This window comes from Pomacea canaliculata, linkage group LG7 (assembly GCF_003073045.1).
Source record: "Pomacea canaliculata isolate SZHN2017 linkage group LG7, ASM307304v1, whole genome shotgun sequence".
Taxonomy (NCBI): Eukaryota; Metazoa; Mollusca; class Gastropoda; order Architaenioglossa; family Ampullariidae; genus Pomacea; species Pomacea canaliculata.
Genome location: NC_037596.1, coordinates 2,932,792 through 2,955,775, shown reverse-complemented (window position 1 = coordinate 2,955,775; position 22,984 = coordinate 2,932,792). Strand labels below are relative to the sequence as shown.

The 22,984-nt window shown below is 42.2% G+C and overlaps 1 protein-coding gene across 1 annotated transcript in view; it reads right to left on the bottom strand.

Moving 5' to 3' along the window:
* LOC112568430 (platelet-activating factor acetylhydrolase IB subunit beta-like) overlaps positions 1–22,984 on the bottom strand; it is a 46,193-nt gene that overhangs the window by 13,660 nt on the left and 9,549 nt on the right. The window contains 6 exon segments of the mRNA XM_025245732.1: positions 6,636–6,804; positions 6,806–6,849; positions 7,369–7,430; positions 7,433–7,490; positions 8,563–8,679; positions 9,511–9,571. Coding sequence (XP_025101517.1) covers positions 6,636–6,804; positions 6,806–6,849; positions 7,369–7,430; positions 7,433–7,490; positions 8,563–8,679; positions 9,511–9,571 — 511 coding nt within the window.

Sequence of the window (22,984 nt, the reverse complement as noted above, 5' to 3'; positions counted from 1 at the left end):
TACGTTCCATAATAAATCAACATTTGTCAATCTCAATTACTATATGTCTGAAAATCTTACCAGGTGACATCTGATTGATATGTCGAGCAATTATAGTTGAACTTAAATTGTCTAAAATTGCTGTAGTTTGAGAAAGAGATTTTCAATGTCTTGTTTTATCGCAGATTAATAGGAAGTATAGTGTATAACAAACTTGATTGAACGACTCAGTCCCGTTATGAGGAACTTAGCATGATTTAGTTTTGTTGACTAAACCCTTAAAGCGCAAATCAAGAACATCTTTATGCAGCTATAATTTACACAAATCACCGAGAACATGTGAAAAGCAAAGTTCGTCTCCTAACATGTCCCGTTTTATTTTTTCCTACTGTGGGAAGAGCTGTTAGAGAACACCCTTTTCTCGGGGCCAGAGTTTGGGGGAAGTCCATCGATTTTCCTCTCCCTCTTGCTGCTTTACATTATTCTGACCCTCTATAATGGTCTTATGTTTTAGGCCACCCATGTCCCAACAACTGGTGGATTGACAGCGTTCTCTGCACCCCACGGTATCGCAACCGCGTGCTTCGAACGACCACGGGCAGCTCCCGTGTACACGATGTCCGTACATCATCCTTCGACTAGACCACTCTGAGCCTACCTACTGCCAACCCTGCGCAACTTCATAGTCGCATGACATAGAACCCACGGGCGTGTATAATAGACAAGACATCGCGAAATTAATTATAAAAATATGGCCATCAAGAACTTGCGAGTATTCCCGCAAAAGAAAATCAAGCGCTGTCCGCAGAACTTGAACAAATCGAAGGTCTTAGTGCTCAACACAAACTTCCAGAATATCATCGACCAGCGGAGACCTGAAACCAAACGATTGAGTTCCTTACAATCTGGTGAGATTGGAGGAGAATCTCTGGAGAGCGACTGGACAACGTCATTTAATCCTGTTCAGTTTCTCCCTGCCAGCGAAACCTGATTGCCTCGCGTGTTAATTGTGAACATGTCCACAGTTTGTTTTATTGTGCAGACGATACGACTTTTAAACCTGTTTGAATCATTCCATCCAGATATCGGAATCGCGACAAGTGCGCCCCCTGATATGCATTTGCCATGATCGGAGTGTATCGTTGCAAAGTGTGACACACTTTGGATAGACTACAGCATTACACATAAGTAATAATTTTAAGTTGATAATTTTGTATGGTCGTGAAAATGTTCAAATCGGCCATGGAGAGAAAAAGATTCCCCACCCTGGACTAGCCATGACACATGCGACGCTCACTTGACAGCTTCGACATACTCTTTTCCCAGTTCATCCATTGTGCAAGTGCAGTCAACCGCTTCATGTTGTACATGTCCAGTCATGCGTCATAGCTAGAAGTAAGATAGTTATAGTTAGAAAGGTTCATAGTAAACAGATTTGATGTAGACTATAGCGCCTGCTAGATATAATCTATAGGTTATATTATGTCATTAAGTTCACTTATCTAAGCACTTTGTCGGCCAGAAGTAGAATGTGTCATATTACCTGGAGTGTCTTGCTTCAGGCATTATATATAATAATAGTTGATACTTCAGACAACTCCAACCAGTCAACATCTTACTTTTCATGAATAGGAGAATCCTTAAAAACATTGCAATGTTTAAGGGTGAGAATATGCATTAATTCAACAAAATGATATTGCACTGTACATGCACAGTTGTGCGCAACATATCATATGACCGAGGCACGCACACACTACGCAGTGAGAATAAATTTAGCGCAAAATATTCCTTGATAACTAATTTGATGGTATTATTAACAGAAGGTATAAACAGCATGGAAAGAATTTGCTTCATAGTTGTGCAACGTGTAGTTTAACTCCACCAAACAATCACATCTTCTCAAAAATGAATATCCAACATATGCCCAAAGTACCATTTAGATAATAAAGAGAATGAATGAGAGCTAAATCTCTTCATACAACAACTATAAAATGCAATTACTAACTTTTAAGTTTATGTACCAAAGTGACTTTCGCTCACAAGCATGCCCTGTTCCTAATACAGTTATGTTTCAAACTATGTATCATCTAAGGATATATTTTGTAGCTCTTGTGTACAGCATATATTTAATCTGCCAATCACTAATCAAAGTGACTAAAAGAACTGATCGCACTTCTTTCAGTCCTTATTAAAGCCCTCAGGAGCTTCCTCTCAGCACTTTAATGAGCAGCAACCAAAGTCTTCTGCCTTACAAAAGGAGCCAACATCAGCATTATTTATCATAACAGAATGGTGAAAGACTGAAAGTAAATCTTTAAAGTCTATCACTTTCAAGTCCTTGTTTTTTTTTTTTTTTTTTTTTTTTTTTTTTTTTTTTTTTTTTTTTTTTTTTTTTTTTTTTTTTTTTTTTTTTTTTTTTTTTTTTTTTTTTTTTTCTGACAACAGATTTCAATGTCTCACATGCTTCAAACTTTTATAATAATGTTAATAATATCTATACACATTTCACACATCCACCTTCATATACAGAATCACTGACATGAGACCGCCATTTTTGTCTCTTTTAGAGGCAATAAACTTGGCTGAAAACCAGACACAAGCATGTAAAAGGAAGAAAAATAGCCCATACATAGAATACATAAAGAGTGTGGTGAGAAGACGGATGCTATGAACACAAATGTTACAACTGTTTCCCTTTATAGAACCCAGTAATATCTGTCGAACTGGTATCTTTGACTAGGGCAATCATACTTCAATACTCCCCAACCCATGTAGCAGGGATACTGCTAAAAAATCAGTAATTGGTAATCTTCTGCCCAAAACAATGAATAGCACTGAAACATACAGATACCACTGAAAAGGCATTATGTTTCTTTCTTGAACAAAATTTCTGATCTAAAATAATTCACATGTACCCAGTCTAAATCTACTGCCCACAGTATTTCTTAAAACTTTCCTACAAACACTACATTGTTCACACTGTTACATCATTTATGATACCTGATGCTGTTTAGTGAAAAATGACATGAACTAATGATGACTCAGAGAATCCTGAGCTTTATAAATCACTTGTATCTTGGTTATACAAAATTTATATGTTGTTACCACGGCCTGTTCCTGGTTGCTAAACTTTTCAAATAAGCATACAGAAAGTAAATCAAAAACCATATAATAAGCTTTTAAGAAGTGAGAAACCCATCACATTTGACCAAAACGCATACACTACTTTTATAACAAAACAAATTGAACAGTAATGGAACAGCCTTGTGAGATGACCCAAAATAGGTCACTGAATTGTTCAGAGAAAAAACTATAAAGGATGATGTGATGAAATAAACTAGCCAGACATGGCTGGAATTACTTTTTCTCTTTTTTTATACCTGTTTGCATACAAAATATTTTAGTCAAAACCAGAACTAATGAGCATATTTTTAATGTCTGAGTAAAATAAAAGTGACTGATGTAGATGTAAATTTATAACGTGCCACAATTCTGATGTTTTTATAGTTTTGCCATAAAAGCAATTGTAACATTATATGTCTACATAAAGTTATCATCATCAGAAGCAAGCAGAAAGAAATCTGAGCTGATGGTAGTACACATAATGTTTCTTTCGAATTAGCAAAAACACAAAACAGGGGAGAAAAAAAACGGACTAATTTATAAAAGGAAAATGCAGCCTCTGCACTTCATTAGATTACCAACCTCTTCAAAGGTAAAGCATACTGAACTGAACAGAAATACTGACTTATGTTGAGTCTAAAATGCTTAAAGTAGATTTTTATTATATTTTAACGATTTTCAGGTCAACAAGATACACAGTGAAAATTTAAATGAATGTAATAGCTACAATTGTAACTTTTTTTTTTGCCAAAGTCATAATGCTCTGATTTCTTTGTGTAGAATCATTTTAATTTTTCTAAGATAATTTGATCCAGAACGCCAAGCACTGAAGAAGAGGAACAAAAACAGATTTGTTAGGCATCTTTTTACCAAAGTTAGATGGTCTCAGTAAGTCCTTTGTTTAACATCTCAGAATAATGTACGCTGAGCTATGCAAGCACATCACGGGCATTCAATAGGGTTATCATCTTGAAAATCTACATTAAGTGCTGTTTTAATGATGTATGTTTTACTAATATTCAGATGCACAATCAAGAGATACATACATATATGGGTGTGGCATATATATGTATATATAAAAATACATGATTTTCAGAGGTAAAGGGAACTCTCAACTCAGCCATTTAACTTGAAGTAAATAATAATGATGCATTTTGGAATCAAGATGTGAGCATTATGCAGATTTTTTAAGGAAAACTTTCTGGACAGATATATCAGCTGGTCAAATATCCATCTTCTCAGTTTTAAAACCAACATAGTTATTTGTCAAATTGTAAATGATATTCTCAGAAATTGTAATTTACTAGTAGCTGTAAACTCCTCCTTTACAGGACAAGCTGGATTAAAACATGCAATGGTCAGTGCTTAGTGCTGATTATATTTCTTTGTCTGTTTTTTTTTTTTTGAAATACACCACTAATTCGTGGCAAATCACACCAAAAACCAACAGTGGAGTGAATTATATTCACTATGATTATCACCATGAATATTTGCAAATAATAACTACATGCATCACATCAGTGTCACAGCTCAAGCCACCTTTTTCTTGAAGACAGAGTATGTGAAAGTCCTAACCAAATTGGTACTCATCGATCTTACTATTATTACATCATAACCCTAACCCAGAAAGCTGAAAGAAATGATTATTCTGACCTAAATGAACTTAATTTTAGCACAACATGCAGAGTTCCATTGAGCCACATCTTTTGGTTTGAAAGGGCTTGTTTCAAATGACAGCAGAATTTGGAATGTACTTGCTTAAAAATATATTTTTTCGCTGAAGTGGAAGGGCGAGTAATTTTACAGTTTTTCCAAAATTCTTTGGAAGAATAGCTAGCACTTTCAAACAGCTATAAAAATAACGATTGAATAATGTTCATATGAGAGAAGTGGCATTTAGAACTTTATAAATTTCTACTATAATGAAATGTTTCTATTATGCCCATTTAAAAAATATGAAAATAATTATTTTTTTAATTCACTAGAGTTAATACTGAATGAACAAATGCAACAGCAGAACAACTGATGTGGAAAGAATGCCTTGCACAATCAAACCCATAAATTGAAAGCAAACAAGCTGTTGAATCAGATAAACGGATTGTAGCTAACCAGCCTACTAATGCTTTTTTTAACATGACCATACACAACGCACAATGGTCCGCCTTGTCATTGGTGGTGTTGCCGCAACTATTCATTATACAGATGGACTATGTATTCATCGTGTGGGAACAATTTACAATTATATAAAGAAAAAATATTAGAATTTTGTTGAGATTATATCCCTGAAATGGGTTAATGTCATGCAAAAATAAAATGTACCCGTATAATAGTTGTACCTATCCTAAGAATGATAATAATTATAATAGTAAATGGCAAAAAGAACATGTTCTACCATGCATATACAAAAACAATAATAGCAAAAATTTGAATAAATAGCAACTTATAATCATTTACTAAAGATGGGATTATAATCACATTAGTAATGATACTGTCACTTGTATTGGGCACAAAAATTTTCACAACTGCCATGTTACCCTTTCACTTTAAAGTTAAAGAAACAGTTGAAAAAGGAGCAAAAAAACAAAAACAAAACCCTGAGTACATTTTTTAAAGAATTAAAAATAAAATTTGTTGCATCTCTCTGCAGTTCCATCATTTAGTTTTTACTTGCAAGACAATAAAACAAATATCCAACATCAGCTAAGAGATTTTTTTCACCAGATATTTCAGACCAGTAGTGACAACTTCTGTTATGTAACTTTCCAGCTTGCACAAGACTGCACAGTTGCATGTAAACATATAAATATTTTTGTACAGCTGCAAAAATAACAATCATTTCTGATGACAAACAACTATATCTAAATAACTTTTTTTCACATCCTGCATCACCCCAAGAAATGTAATAATCATGGTTTGTTCGAAACAATCCTAACCAAACTTAGTGTTGCCTTAATTGTCATGCTATGATCAGCTCTGTCAATCATCTTATTAAGGTTTTCATATCTATTGAGGAGATAAAGCTTTACCAATTTATCAACAGTTCCCCCCACCCCTCCAAAAAAAATCTTTTGAGTAATGATTCTTCAGTGACCTTTGACCTTGGTACCTACCACCTAGAAGCAATTTTATAATCAGGACAAAGGACATACTGTGAGATTACCAAATGTCACAATCTGATAAATTGCATCCTTAAAATGCTTTTTAAACCAGTTAAAATGACTTAAAAGAAACAAAATCTACTCTAATAAGGCTGAGCTGGTGCGAATTTACATCATGCATGTAATAAAGATAAAAATAAATCTACTGAGTTTTTCAAAGCAGCTCCCTTTCTGTGCTTTAGAATTACAATGTAAGACAAAATACTTCTTTCAGCTGGTAGGCAAGCACTAGAAGTTGAACGCATCACACATAAAGCTCTGTCTAGTGTCAGGGTTCATCAGAGGCAAGCTCTCCTGCCATTGAGGCTGTCTCAACTGATGTACTTTCCACCTTCATATAATTTTGCAGAAGAGACTGTAGTTCTTCAGAAGTACCTCACACAATTTCTGATAGCCGCGTGTTGTCAGGTGCAGAAAGTCCCACATGTCTCGACGACTGATGGTCTCAGAGCCAGGGCGATAGAGAGAGCTGCATCCACATTGAGGAATGTTGTACTGGGAATGTTTACTTAGCTGTTCTTCTATGGATTTGTTTATGACTGCAATTCTCTCGAAGAGAATTAGGCTTTTCACCTCTTGGAAGCAGACCCTAAAGATAAATCAATGATTATTATTCCTAATCAATACTAAAGAACTGACCTTCCTCTGACTTACAAGCTTACAGTTCCTCTTTTCACATAGCCGGATAGTAGAGAAAGCTAAAGGAAAGCAGCCTAGTTTAGCTGTCACAGGGGACGATCATTCTTTCTATAGGATTGTTTCCTTTGAGCTTAAAGTCTTGAATACAAGGTTTTTAGGTTTGAAAGCACAGCTTTTAGTAGGGGAAATTCTCTCTCAGGCTGCCCCAATTACTGATTTCACTGAGAATTAATCAACAAACTGGAGGAATATATTATGTAACTTTTATATTTAACACTTTATTTCATAAGATATTTAATCATTAATCGTTAATGATCAGAAGAATTTTGTGTCTCACAATCAGTTTGCTGGAGCCGTTACAGCCAGGTTTAATACAATAAAGACAAAAAACACATGATGCAAATACACAAATTTCTCATGCCAGCAGAGGGCAAAATCTGCAGTCTAGAATGTAATTGAAAATACATACCACAACAATAAGTTGTGCCTGGGGTTGTTTATTGTTAATGGTACGGACAATCTCCATGATGCACCAGCCACCTGCTCTGCAGTGTGATTATGATTGTTTGTGCCTATTAGAAGCACAATTACCTGCAACAGGTGTCAAATGACGCAATAAAATCAAATACATAATAAGAGATGCACAGAAAAATCATTCCATTAACTTGCTCACAATTTATCATACTAACGTCATCTGCAGACCACCATTTTCAAGTGTGACACACTTGATTTGTTCTTATTAAAACTCTTAGCAATTCTACAGATGACAAGATGGCATCACACCATGTATTACAGCTGAATCTCCCTTTTAAGACATGTTAAATCAACCAAAGTCAGGTCCTAACTGAGAGGGGTCTTAATACAGAAATTGACTAATCTGCATTTATTTCTCCATGACTTCAAATACCTACTAATTCAAGTTCATTTATTTAGATGTTGAAAGTAAAGCTCTTAACAACCTACCATCCTGCACATTTAATATTCAACTCTTTTCGTTTGCTTCCATTTTTATTATAAATTGAAATATCAGAGTCTGCGCTGTGAACACTTTCTTATTCTAATGTACCTTTTCAATCTCAGACTAACTTTGTACAATGTGCTCCAAACGACTTGATATTGTTTGTGTTTGTTGAAGGTTTATAGAACTCAGAATTTGGTTTTTCAATTTATAATAAACATGGAATCAAATCAGCTTATGTGCAATGATAAATAAAGACACGTATTTACATTTATTTACCTGATTTCTGCGGAGTCATAATGGAGGGCAAGCGTATATAACATAATTTCTTTTTTTAAACATGTAACTTTGCTCATTAAGTCACCTTGGAAAAGCAGTAATGATAAAAGAAATGATGCTATATGCAAAATACATCTGCAAAATTTTCTAAAAGGGGATTGCAATAAGGTCTTAATGAGGAGGTTTCACTGTAAACATGGATGAGCAAACTATATGGCAGTGATACCTACTTTAATAATCTTCATTCATTAATATCCTCTAAAGATTACAAAAGCAGTATTTATGATCAGTGTTTTGCATACTTAGTTATTATGTTAGCATTTCTTATGTAGTGAGTTAGAGTAAGTCAGTTTAGTAAAGTGACTGCTAAATTTGCTTTTTTTCCAGATGGATGTTTTGCATAGGAAAACTGATTATCAAGAGCACCTTAGGCTGCATATTGTCCAGCTCGCCATTCTTTATCCTCCACAGCAAATTCTGCGTCTGATCCCCTCCAATACTAAAGTTCACGCAGTGTAGAGGTTCGAACATCTGACTCCATATCTGCATTATAACAGGGTGTTTTGAATTATTACTCATGAGCCATCAACATCAAAGCTTACTAAATTAAAGACAAAGAACATAACAACAAAATGATAAACATCAGTCTTCAATGCATCAACCAGTGAAATAAATAAGCATTATTATTATTATAAAATGTGGCCAACCATCGCAGCTTGCATGATAATACTCAAATAGCCCCTTACCCAAAAGAAACCTATTGAAATGACATTGAATTTTTTCTAAAACAATTAATTGCACATCAAATTTATAGAGGCTCTGTACACCCTATTTTTTATGGTCTTGTTTTCTTTTCTATACTCAACATGGTTTAAAAGTGCTGCATGTTAAGTTTACCTATCAGTGTCACTATGAACCTTATCATTAACAAAATTTTTGAATACTATTTTTATTAGCTACTTATTTTTATTCATCCAATGATGCTGCAGTAAATAGCTCTGCACTTCTGAACATTAGGTGTAATCAAGATGTCTGTTATCAACTGGTCTATGTATAACATGAAACCACCTTGTACATATGGTCATGCGCAATTCTCTGTCTCTCACTCACTCAACAAAGCAATGCAGAAAACTGAACACTAAAATTAGTTTTGCTAAGGGTATAAATGATCAAGACTTTGGGTCATCTCATAAAGGATACAAAAAAATTTGCTTCAGGGGAGATGCTAGGGACAAAGCTTTTAATCAGCTCTTATCATCATAAGACAGACCTTCTTACAAACCTATAAAGTGTTTAAAAGTCTATCAACTATCAGCTATCACTTTTCTAGCCCAAATGAACTGGCAGATAAAAATATTAAAAATTATCAGCTACCTCTGTTTGCTGAAGGTCAGCCAATAAGGAATCTCCCAGGAAGAGACTTCTGGTTCCCGCTCTTTAGACTCACTATAATGCATTATGCTGCACCAAAAACATGTAAAATAACTTTAAAATATATCTGAACAGATGTGCATGCACACACATATTTTGTCCTGAATATTTATAAACATATAATCAAGTATGTGTATGTAAATTGGTGTGTGCACTTATGCTGTGAAGAAGAGATAGAGACTGAAAGAGAGAACTGTAACAAGTAACCACCCATAATGTGACATGCTTTTTTAAAAGCATTATAAAGCTAAACTACTAAAACTGTTTTTTATCTAATGTTTCTGAGAAAAGTATTTGTCAAAATAAAAAAAAAGCATAACAAGGACTGAAAATTAGAAAGAAAAAAAAATCTTTCATTAATTATAATGTTGTGTTTGCTTTCTGATGCTGAAATGCAAGTATTAGTAAAACAGTCATGTGCTGAAAGCAACCATAAAAACCACTATTCACTGGTCCATCGGAGGCAATGATTATTATGATTTTCACAAAAATTAAAACATATTAAAATATTAGTGTTGCTAAATGAGGCCAATCCGTGCCTGCAAGTCTCCCACATGTGAAGAATACGTGAGAAAACGGGTCCGTGATGATAGAGGTGGATATACTCCAGCTTTGCCTGCTGCGTGTCTTTGTTTGCTAACATGACACATTTGGCCTTAGCTGCATGGACTTCCAGGACCGCCAGCACGGTCGAAGCCAAGGGCCTCTAGTTGACAATATTCGTCGCACGCTACAACATCGTGGACAAGGCCAGTGGCAACGTTACAATGCGAGTTACTAATTATTTTCCCCAGATGTAGGTAGCAAAGAAGCTATGGGTGGTCACTCAAAAAAGTTTATCATTAAGATGTCTGTAGAAGTAATATTTATTTTATTTTTTTAACCTTCTCGCATACTGATTACTTATTCCATTCTTTACATCACTTTCCCTTCGCTAAGAGAATAATGCAACGTTTCAGATTTTGAGTGTGCACGAACATTTGCTCTATACAATGCAATTACCAAGTCCATCAACGATTGTCGCCTTGAACATCTTCAACTGGCTGGGGATCTGCAGGCAGGATTTGCCATTTCTGGCTTATTTACCAAATAAACTGTTCCAAATAAGTAATGTGATGAGTGTCTACAATCACAGGAAGTGACTCGCGTCAGGTTGAAGCAACATCCGTTTCCGTCGAATCCGAAAGTGAGTTACAACCCTTGGTAAAGGGTTGCACGACGACCCTCGATCGTTTGTAATAACACCGAATAAATAGATTTCACTTAGTTTAAATAAGTTTGTTCGAAGTATTGCGATATGTATGTTTTTACTTAAGATCATTAATCTCTGGACCCATGGGATTTATCAAAGATTAGATGGCAGGGCTCACGGCCTCAACAAACAAATGTATTTTTTGTAAAAGCGTGCAAATACCAAGCATGATTTTTAAAAACAAAAAAATTAAGGAAGCTCCAAAATAATCAAAATGGTTCAATCCTTTGTATCTTTGAGATCATTGACCTTTAACTCAGCGTTTTAATGTTTTTCTTATGAAAGGTTGCATTGATTACAAGATTTAATCGGTCAAAATCTGCTTATGTACAAATTAAGTGTCTTTCGTTCACAAGCATGCTCACACTCCTAGGAGCATGCTCTTAGCACCTAAAAACAATAACAGACATGGACAGCATACGAGGGACAGTAAAATAAACAACATTATAACTATAAAAAGAATAAACAACAGTAATAAAACAAAACACAAAGAGGAACAAAATAACAATTCCCAGCGTGCATGGGCTTTGGGTGTTTGAACGGCCCTATAGGGAAGTGAGACTTTGGGATGGGAAGCGTGTAATTCGATCCTAAACGGACGCGTCCATCGCGCTTTTTTCTTCAGCCGCTCTCGATTTTGGTAGCCCACGTGATCGTGTCGCATCCTTCCACCCGCTGTTACCCTCCCCCCTCTTTCGCCATCGCCGCGTGTAGGTTAATCAGAGGTCACATCGTCCGGTTCAGCTTTGACCGGGCGCGCAGACATTTTGAACTGTACGTCCATCTTCAAGTGAAACACCGCCGATTTCTGAAGTAAGTCTTAATAAAGTTAAGTGAAAGATGCCATTAAAACAACTATACTTTATAACAGTGGATAGTCATGATTATTTATGATCATATATAAGTATTGTAGTGCTTTTTGTGAAATGTTTCACGTGTTGTACCCGGCAGGTCTCACACATACTACATCCGCTAGCAAGTCGCTTTTACATGACGCTGTCTTCTATATGTGCTGTAAATAATTTAAATGGTTTAACCATATCCTTCTTGTTGTAAATAATCAAATTGCTTAATCGTATCTCTTGCCTACTAATTGCACGTATTTACTAATTACAGAAACGAAATGTTGAGCGCGAATACGATTGGCAGAAGCAAGAGGACAGTGCATGATGTGTTCAAATTAACTAGTCAAGAGGTAAAGCACACACACACACACACAATCTCTCGTATCATTGATGATTAACTTCGAAGTTGAAATCTATGACATGAACTCATTGAGTCATGCTTGAAATTCGTCGTCTGCTTTCTCAATAACAGTGGTGCGGCGATTACCAAACGTTTGTGTCCGTCTTGGTGCATTCTAGGGGAAAGCAACAAGACAATCACATTGCTTTCTGAACAACTAAAATTTTGGAAAATTAATGCAAAGCAAAGAAAGAATTTTATTTTTGTACTATACACTTTGAAATTAAAACAAAATGTATGAAATCCAATGCTATGCAATGAACTTTGTCAAAGTCTGTCATTTTTCTAACAATCACTTATCTGATCACATATATTTTTCTTTGTCTTTAAAATGCTGCATGCCATTTTTTCAGTTTATTTACATGATTTACAAAAAGAACTAATTATAACAATCTTTAATTGCAGATCACACTGACTAGGTCTGGCTCAGTGAATTTTACCAGTAGTTTATTTGTCTCCCTCTATGATTTCATCAGATCACTATACAAGCACAGGTTTTGTGTTTTTAGTGGTCTACATGCAACATCCTTATTATATCCATCTAAACATTTTCTGTTAATTAAAAAATTGTCAATAGACTTGCATCCATAGTTTGTTTTGTCATTACTTTTAAGACTAAAAGTAATATTTTGATTTCAAATACATTTTTGAACAGAGTTCTCAGCAAAGTTGATGAGCAGAGCAAAACACTACAGAATGTAGTTCACAAACTGAATCAGGTCACCCTGCTTCTTCAAAATATGGGGAAAGAGGAGCTGATGAAGAAAGGAATTAGAACAAAAGTGGTATGTCATTTAAGTATATGTGTTAGTACTAGACACCTTTTTTAAATGTTACCTTTAGCTTTAGCTAATATATCAGTTAATATGTATGTTATGCTTACAGTCTTGATAAACCATTTAACAAACAGGCAGGCATAGCATCGGCTTACAGGTTAACTCTCCTGACAAGAATGTGTGGTCAGTGTAATATTTGCATTAAAAATAATACACATTTTATGAAGTACAAAATAATGTAGTATTTTATATGCATAGATTTTATTTATAAAATAATTCTGTCACTTGCTTTTCATGGTGTCAAAATGAGCAGTCTGTGTGTCTATTAACTATGACCACTAAAATTGTTCTACTTTCATAAAAGAACAGCTTTGATTAAACTCTTAATTAACTTGGTGATTTGAGTCACTTAATGCCATTATTTTCTCTGAAGTCCCACTAGGTTTATTTAAGAGACTGGGTCTGGTTGTAGCTATATTCATCATGCAACCATTGATCCCTCATCAGTGGAGTAGGGTTCAGCATTATATCTTAAACATATCCAATCCAGTGAATTAATTTATTTCGCATTTGTATTGTAGTATTTACATGGTGGAAAACAACTAAAGATTTTTTTTAACAGTTCAGCACCTCTCGTGCACGGAGAATTTTAAAAACGGCTGCTATCTTCAGAGTTGGCTCAGTGGAACCAAAGGGGAAAAAGTTTCCAGTCACTTCAGCTGAGAAGTATATTAATTGGTGTGTAGTTTTTGTTTGTTTTGATTTCTTTGAGGTGTACGTCATATGAACTTAAAAGGACAAGTTCCGAACAATTTAAAAAAAATAGTGAATCTAAGTATTATTTTCTCTACATTACAAATTTATTATTGTGTACAATAGCATTTAAGTCTACCTTACAATTTCTATTTGTGCACAGCTGCAGTCCAAGAGACATGGATTGAGGAATGATTCGAAGGTGATGCCATCTAATGGTGAGTGGTGTCGCGTTACCACCCCTGGCCCCGGAAGATGCACGCCCGAAGATCCGCTCGCACAGCCGGAGACGAACGCGCAACCCCCTCCCTCGCCGAGACGGCTTTGCTGACATTCCATTCGAACCACAGGCTGAGCGCAGACCACACAACAACGATGACGAAGACAAAATCTACAAAACAGACAGTTTATTAACTAAACATAAAATAACACTAATAGGAGGCAAGCATCAAACATAATTCACAATACAAGAGTTGCCCTGTGCACAGGCATGTTACAGTAGGCAAAGAAGAAAAACAAAAACAAAACAACAAGGAAGACAAACCACCCGCACGCACTGCTGGTGGTGGCAAGTCAAATGTCCGCTCAAGGTGTTCGCTGCGGCAGCCCGCCTCTCTCTGGCCCGCGTGCCGCTACAGCGGTGACCCCCCCTCTCTCCCTCTGGACCAGCTGTCCCCCCCCTCGGTTCCTCCCGTCCGGGTAGACCTTGGTCACGTGAGTCCCTGCTCGCCGGCCTCCACCCTAGGTATTCCCTCGATGGCCAGGCCGCACACTCGCGCAGCAGGGTCCTGCTCACGCGCCGACGAGGCGAGAAGGCGCAGGGTCGACACAATGGCGGACATTAGCACGAAAGGCAACGTGCAGAAACGACGACATGGACGAAGAGCAAATCCAACATGAAGAATATGAAGAAACACGTAGAAAATATACAAAAAAACCTGTAGAGAAAAAACCATTCATTCAATCAGCAGGCGGCACTCTAAACACTGCTCAGTGTCCAATAACATCTTCTAGCATAAGTGTACATACATGTGACCGCTAAAACGCCGGTCCTTTAAACATACAAATCCATAAAAAAAACCGGGTGCGCGCCACATGCGCCGCGACCCGGCCAACACAAATTCTACCCTAACATGGCACAAGTCTTACACTCCAAAAATCGTGAACATGGTCATTAACATAAAAGGTCAACTCATTCGCACTCCAACCCCTATAGACTAGAAACGTGTAGAACTCACAAAAAAAAAAAAAAAAAAGACTACTAACCCAAATCGGCTTGTGATGGTGAGAGACCAGCGCCGGCCGCTAGGGCCACGGTCCTCCACCGTCCCCACGTCCGGCGCCGTCCGTTGCTGGATGAAGACTCTCCAGAAAGACAGAAAAACGCGCCAAGGACCCCAACGCGCGCGAAAAGCAAAAAACAGACAAAAGAAAAGGGGGGGGGGTTGCTGTCCCATCCCGAAAGAAAAGATACCTGTTGACGCCGCGAGTCAGGGCTCTTGGGCTCGCGAGACGGATAGGGTTACACAAGGACCCGGTAAACCGTCCTTGTTCTCCCCATCCGTACGTACACACCCAGCGACAGGCCATCACAGTACGGAAAGCACAACACGGACAGCAGAAAAATCGCCGACACGCGACATATCCCCCTCCTTAAGACGAAGCCTCGCGAAGTTTCCAAACCATCGCGTGTCAAGATTGAAGGCAAGCCTAAAAAGGAAAACCCCTCACAGAGTGCCACGCCCAAAACGGGCAGAAAACTCAAAACCAGACCAAACCATCAAACCTACCTCGCCGCTAGCATGCCTAGACATCAAAACTCAGATTCCTCCTTCAAAGGGAATACAAAGATGGAGCCTATTCCAGACTCGTAGTGCACAACAAACAAGCCAACCTGAATGCACGACGGCCAGGCCTCCACGACCTTACGGAACAACAATCGCCTACGTGACATCAGAAAAAAAACCAACCATCCTCAGACGAGCGTACAAGCTTGAAAAAAAAAAAAAATCTCAAAAATCAACACCACACCTATTCACACACAAAAATGTTCGTGCACGCCCAACTTATGACACGCCCTCTCTATCTCCTAAGTAGAACTCTCCACTGACCCCGACGGCCAGTGACGCGTTGCTTCTGCCGCACGCAGAACACGCCGGAGAAGGTGGAGCCGCTCCAGGACACGTCCCCACCCCGGGGAGAAAAAAGGCACACAGCCCAGTCCTGAGCGCCACGCAGGCTCGAGATGCGGGAGGGACGCACCACCACAGGGAAGCACACAGCAAACCCTGGGGACATCAACATCTCCTCGCACCCACGAGGCTCGAGGTGCGGAGGGACGCACCACCTCAGGGAAGCACACAGCAAGCCCTGGGGACATCAACATCTCCTCGCACCGACACTCTTCTCTATCACTGCCGCCACTCCATACCTGCCCGCTCTCGACAGCTGGCGCGAGTTCCCTATCACTCCTCTACCACTCCTCTATCTGCAGCAGATTCCTATCCTGAAGAAACGGCTCTCCGTTTCCAGCCAGCCTTCGCTTCTCGCCCTCTTCGGCCGGCTGCAGTGACACGGCACTGCCACCCAGTGCCCGCGCCTTCCCAAGACCCACGTCTCCCACCTGCAGTCGCCTACTTTCCGCTTGAACGCCTCTGGCTGGCTCCCCTGGATACGAGGAAAATCTACAACTCCTATTCCTCCTCTCTCACTCACCTCTAGAGGAACACAAACAACCAACTATAAAACTCCTTCCCACTGCCTCAACGCCAGTCACTGCTCCACTAGCCTCTCTCTCGCTAGCATTCATTCCATATACCGCGAGTTCAACTCCTCTCGCTCCCTGACCAAGACAGTACTAGAAAGAAAAAGAAAAACCTTAACAAAGCAAAGTCAGCAAACATCCCACCAACCACTGAGCTGCGAGAACAGACAAAAGAGACAACCTACAGTCCCAACGAAACACAAGAGGTACTGCAAGAGCACGTACCGCACTGGAAGGACAGGCAAGCCTTTGCGCAGTCCGACACAACAAAACAAAAAAACTTGGGTGAGGTGCGAAGGTTCCACACCATCAGCTCTCCCAGCCCCGATAAAATTGTCACAAGCGCACATTCTCACACACTGTGCACTAACTGCACAAAAACCAAAGCTAAATACACAGACGTTACAAAACAGGACAAGTCTACGCTCAAGGGTTCGAGGATAATAGGGTAGGGTGTACCCCGCATCTCCACCATTTGTCGCGTTACCACCCCCTGGCCGCCGGAAGATGCACGCCCGAAGATCCGCTCGCACAGCCGGAGACGAACGCGCAACCCCCTCCGCTCGGCCGGAGACGGCTTGCTGACATTCCATTCGAACCACAGGCTGAGCGCAGACCACACAACAACGATGACGAAGACAAAATCTACAAAACAGACAGGTTTATTAACTAAACATAAAATAACACTAATAGGAGGCAAGCATCAAACATAATTCACAATACAAGAGTTGCCCTGTGCACAGGCATGTTACAGTAGGCAAAGAAGAAAAAACAAAAACAAAACAACAAGGGAAGACAAACCACCCGCACGCACTGCTGGGGTGGCAAGTCAAATGTCCGCTCAAGGTGTTCGCTGGCGGCAGCCCGCCCTCTCTCTGGCCGCGTGCCGCTACAGCGGTGACCCCCCTCTCTCCCTCTGGACCAGCTGTCCCCCCCCTCGGTTCTCCCGTCCGGGTAGACCTTGGTCACGTGAGTCCCTGCTCGCCGGCCTCCACCCTAGGTATTCCCTCGATGGCCAGGCCGCACACTCGCGCAGCAGGGTCCTGCTCACGCGCCGACGAGGCGAGGAAGGCGCAGGGTCGACACAATGGCGGACATTAGCACGAAAGGCAACGTGCAGAAACGACGACATTGGACGAAGAGCAAATCCAACATGAAGAATATGAGAAACACGTAGAAAATATACAAAAAACCTGTAGAGAAAAACCATTCATTCAATCAGCAGGCGGCACTCTAAACACTGCTCAGTGTCCAATAACATCTTCTAGCATAAGTGTACATACATGTGACCGCTAAAACGCCGGTCCTTTAAACATACAAATCCATAATAAAAAACCGGGTGCGCGCCACATGCGCCGCGACCCGGCCAACACAAATTCTACCCTAACATGGCACAAGTCTTACACTCCAAAAATCGTGAACATGGTCATTAACATAAAAAGGTCAACTCATTCGCACTCCAACCCCTATAGACTAGAAACGTGTAGAACTCACAAAAAAAAAAAAAAAAGACTACTAACCCAAATCGGCTTGTGATGGTGAGAGACCAGCGCCGGCCGCTAGGGCCACGGTCCTCCACCGTCCCCCACGTCCGGCGCCGTCCGTTGCTGGATGAAGACTCTCCAGAAAAGACAGAAAAAACGCGCCAAGGACCCCAACGCGCGCGAAAAGCAAAGAAACAGACAAAGAGAAAGGGGGGGGGGGGTTGCTGTCCCATCCCGAAAGAAAAAAGATACCTGTGACGCCGCGAGTCAGGGCTCTTGGGCTCGCGAGACGGATAGGGTTACACAAGGACCCGGTAAACCGTCCCTTGGTTCTCCCCATCCGTACGTACACACCCAGCGACAGGCCATCACAGTACGGAAAGCACAACACGGACAGCAGAAAAAATCGCCGACACGCGACATATCCCCTCCTTAAGACGAAGCCTCGCGAAGTTTCCAAACCATCGCGTGTCAAGATTGAAGGCAAAGCCCTAAAAAGGAAAACCCCTCACAGAGTGCCACGCCCACAAACGGGCAGAAACTCAAAACCAGACCAAACCATCAAACCTACCCTCGCCGCTAGCATGCCTAGACATCAAAACTCAGATTCCTCCTTCAAAGGGAATACAAAGATGGAGCCTATTCCAGACTCGTAGTGCACAACAAACAAGCCAACCTGAATGCACGACGGCCAGGCCTCCACGACTTACGGAACAACAATCGCCTACGTGACATCAGAAAAAAAAAACCAACCATCCTCAGACGAGCGTACAAGCTTGAAAAAAAAAAAAATCTCAAAAAATCAACACCACACCTATTCACACACAAAAATGTTCGTGCACGCCCAACTTATGACACGCCCTCTCTATCTCCTAAGTAGAACTCTCCACTGACCCCCGACGGCAGTGACGCGTTGCTTCTGCCGCACGCAGAACACGCCGGAGAAGGTGGAGCCGCTCCAGGACACGTCCCCACCCCGGGGAGAAAAAAGGCACACAGCCCAGTCCTGAGCGCCACGCAGGGCTCGAGATGCGGGAGGACGCACCACCACAGGGAAGCACACAGCAAACCCTGGGACATCAACATCTCCTCGCACCCACGAGGCTCGAGGTGCGGGAGGGACGCACCACCTCAGGGAAGCACACAGCAAGCCCTGGGGACATCAACATCTCCTCGCACCGACACTCTTCTCTATCACTGCCGCCACTCCATACCTGCCCGCTCTCGACAGCTGGCGCGAGTTCCCTATCACTCCTCTACCACTCCTCTATCTGCAGCAGATTCCTATCCTGAAGAAACGGCTCTCCGTTTCCAGCCAGCCTTCGCTTCTCGCCCTCTTCGGCCGGCTGCAGTGACACGGCACTGCCACCCAGTGCCCGCGCCTTCCCAAGACCCACGTCTCCCACCTGCAGTCGCCTACTTTCCGCTTGAACGCCTCTGGCCTGGCTCCCCTGGATACGAGGAAAATCTACAACTCCTATTCCTCCTCTCTCACTCACCTCTAGAGGAACACAAACAAACCAACTATAAAACTCCTTCCACTGGCCTCAACGCCAGTCACTGCTCCACTAGCCTCTCTCTCGCTAGCATTCATTCCATATACCGCGAGTTCAACTCCTCTCGCTCCCTGACCAAGACAGTACTAGAAAGAAAAAGAAAAACCTTAACAAAGCAAAGTCAGCAAACATCCCACCAACCACTGAGCTGCGAGAACAGACAAAAGAGACAACCTACAGTCCCAACGAAACACAAGAGGTACTGCAAGAGCACGTACCGCACTGGAAGGACAGGCAAGCCTTTGCGCAGTCCGACACAACAAAACAAAAGAAACTTGGGTGAGGGTGCGAAGGTTCCACACCATCAGCTCTCCCAGCCCCGATAAAATTGTCACAAGCGCACATTCTCACACACTGTGCACTAACTGCACAAAAACCAAAGCTAAATACAAAGGACGTTACAAAACAGGACAAGTCTACGCTCAAGGGTTCGAGGATAATAGGGTAGGGTGTACCCCGCATCTCCACCATTTGTCGCGTTACCACCCCCTGGCCGCCGGAAGATGCACGCCCGAAGATCCGCTCGCACAGCCGGAGACGAACGCGCAACCCCCTCCGCTCGGCCGGAGACGGCTTGCTGACATTCCATTCGAACCACAGGCTGAGCGCAGACCACACAACAACGATGACGAAGACAAAATCTACAAAACAGACAGGTTTATTAACTAAACATAAAATAACACTAATAGGAGGCAAGCATCAAACATAATTCACAATACAAGAGTTGCCCTGTGCACAGGCATGTTACAGTAGGCAAAGAAGAAAAAACAAAAACAAAACAACAAGGGAAGACAAAACCACCCGCACGCACTGCTGGGTGGCAAGTCAAATGTCCGCTCAAGGTGTTCGCTGGCGGCAGCCCGCCCTCTCTCTGGCCCGCGTGCCGCTACAGCGGTGACCCCCCCTCTCTCCCTCTGGACCAGCTGTCCCCCCCCTCGGTTCTCCCGTCCGGGTAGACCTTGGTCACGTGAGTCCCTGCTCGCCGGCCTCCACCCTAGGTATTCCCTCGATGGCCAGGCCGCACACTCGCGCAGCAGGGTCCTGCTCACGCGCCGACGAGGCGAGGAAGGCGCAGGGTCGACACAATGGCGGACATTAGCACGAAAGGCAACGTGCAGAAACGACGACATGGACGAAGAGCAAATCCAACATGAAGAATATGAAGAAACACGTAGAAAATATACAAAAAAACCTGTAGAGAAAAACCATTCATTCAATCAGCAGGCGGCACTCTTAAACACTGCTCAGTGTCCAATAACATCTTCTAGCATAAGTGTACATACATGTGACCGCTAAAACGCCGGTCCTTTAAACATACAAATCCATAATAAAAAACCGGGTGCGCGCCACATGCGCCGCGACCCGGCCAACACAAATTCTACCCTAACATGGCACAAGTCTTACACTCCAAAAATCGTGAACATGGTCATTAACATAAAAAGGTCAACTCATTCGCACTCCAACCCCTATAGACTAGAAACGTGTAGAACTCACAAAAAAAAAAAAAAAAGACTACTAACCCAAAATCGGCTTGTGATGGTGAGAGACCAGCGCCGGCCGCTAGGGCCACGGTCCTCCACCGTCCCCCACGTCCGGCGCCGTCCGTTGCTGGATGAAGACTCTCCAGAAAAGACAGAAAAACGCGCCAAGGACCCCAACGCGCGCGAAAAGCAAAGAAACAGACAAAGAGAAAGGGGGGGGGGGTTGCTGTCCCATCCCGAAAGAAAAAGATACCTGTGACGCCGCGAGTCAGGGCTCTTGGGCTCGCGAGACGGATAGGGTTACACAAGGACCCGGTAAACCGTCCCTTGGTTCTCCCCATCCGTACGTACACACCCAGCGACAGGCCATCACAGTACGGAAAGCACAACACGGACAGCAGAAAAATCGCCGACACGCGACATATCCCCCTCCTTAAGACGAAGCCTCGCGAAGTTTCCAAACCATCGCGTGTCAAGATTGAAGGCAAGCCCTAAAAAGGAAAACCCCTCACAGAGTGCCACGCCCACAAACGGGCAGAAACTCAAAACCAGACCAAACCATCAAACCTACCCTCGCCGCTAGCATGCCTAGACATCAAAACTCAGATTCCTCCTTCCAAAGGGAATACAAAGATGGAGCCTATTCCAGACTCGTAGTGCACAACAAACAAGCCAACCTGAATGCACGACGGCCAGGCCTCCACGACCTTACGGAACAACAATCGCCTACGTGACATCAGAAAAAAAAACCAACCATCCTCAGACGAGCGTACAAGCTTGAAAAAAAAAAAAAATCTCAAAAAAATCAACACCACACCTATTCACACACAAAAATGTTCGTGCACGCCCAACTTATGACACGCCCTCTCTATCTCCTAAGTAGAACTCTCCACTGACCCCCGACGGCCAGTGACGCGTTGCTTCTGCCGCACGCAGAACACGCCGGAGAAGGTGGAGCCGCTCCAGGACACGTCCCCACCCCGGGGAGAAAAAAAAGCACACAGCCCAGTCCTGAGCGCCACGCAGGGCTCGAGATGCGGGAGGGACGCACCACCACAGGGAAGCACACAGCAAACCCTGGGACATCAACATCTCCTCGCACCCACGAGGCTCGAGGTGCGGGAGGGACGCACCACCTCAGGGAAGCACACAGCAAGCCCTGGGGACATCAACATCTCCTCGCACCGACACTCTTCTCTATCACTGCCGCCACTCCATACCTGCCCGCTCTCGACAGCTGGCGCGAGTTCCCTATCACTCCTCTACCACTCCTCTATCTGCAGCAGATTCCTATCCTGAAGAAACGGCTCTCCGTTTCCAGCCAGCCTTCGCTTCTCGCCCTCTTCGGCCGGCTGCAGTGACACGGCACTGCCACCCAGTGCCCGCGCCTTCCCAAGACCCACGTCTCCCACCTGCAGTCGCCTACTTTCCGCTTGAACGCCTCTGGCCTGGCTCCCCTGGATACGAGGAAAATCTACAACTCCTATTCCTCCTCTCTCACTCACCTCTAGAGGAACACAAACAAACCAACTATAAAACTCCTTCCCACTGGCCTCAACGCCAGTCACTGCTCCACTAGCCTCTCTCTCGCTAGCATTCATTCCATATACCGCGAGTTCAACTCCTCTCGCTCCCTGACCAAGACAGTACTAGAAAGAAAAAAAAAAACCTTAACAAAAGCAAAGTCAGCAAACATCCCACCAACCACTGAGCTGCGAGAACAGACAAAAGAGACAACCTACAGTCCCAACGAAACACAAGAGGTACTGCAAGAGCATGTACCGCACTGGAAGGACAGGCAAGCCTTTGCGCAGTCCGACACAACAAAACAAAAGAAACTTGGGTGAGGGTGCGAAGGTTCCACACCATCAGCTCTCCCAGCCCCGATAAAATTGTCACAAGCGCACATTCTCACACACTGTGCACTAACTGCACAAAAACCAAAGCTAAATACAAAGGACGTTACAAAACAGGACAAGTCTACGCTCAAGGGTTCGAGGATAATAGGGTAGGGTGTACCCCGCATCTCCACCATTTGTCGCGTTACCACCCCCTGGCCGCCGGAAGATGCACGCCCGAAGATCCGCTCGCACAGCCGGAGACGAA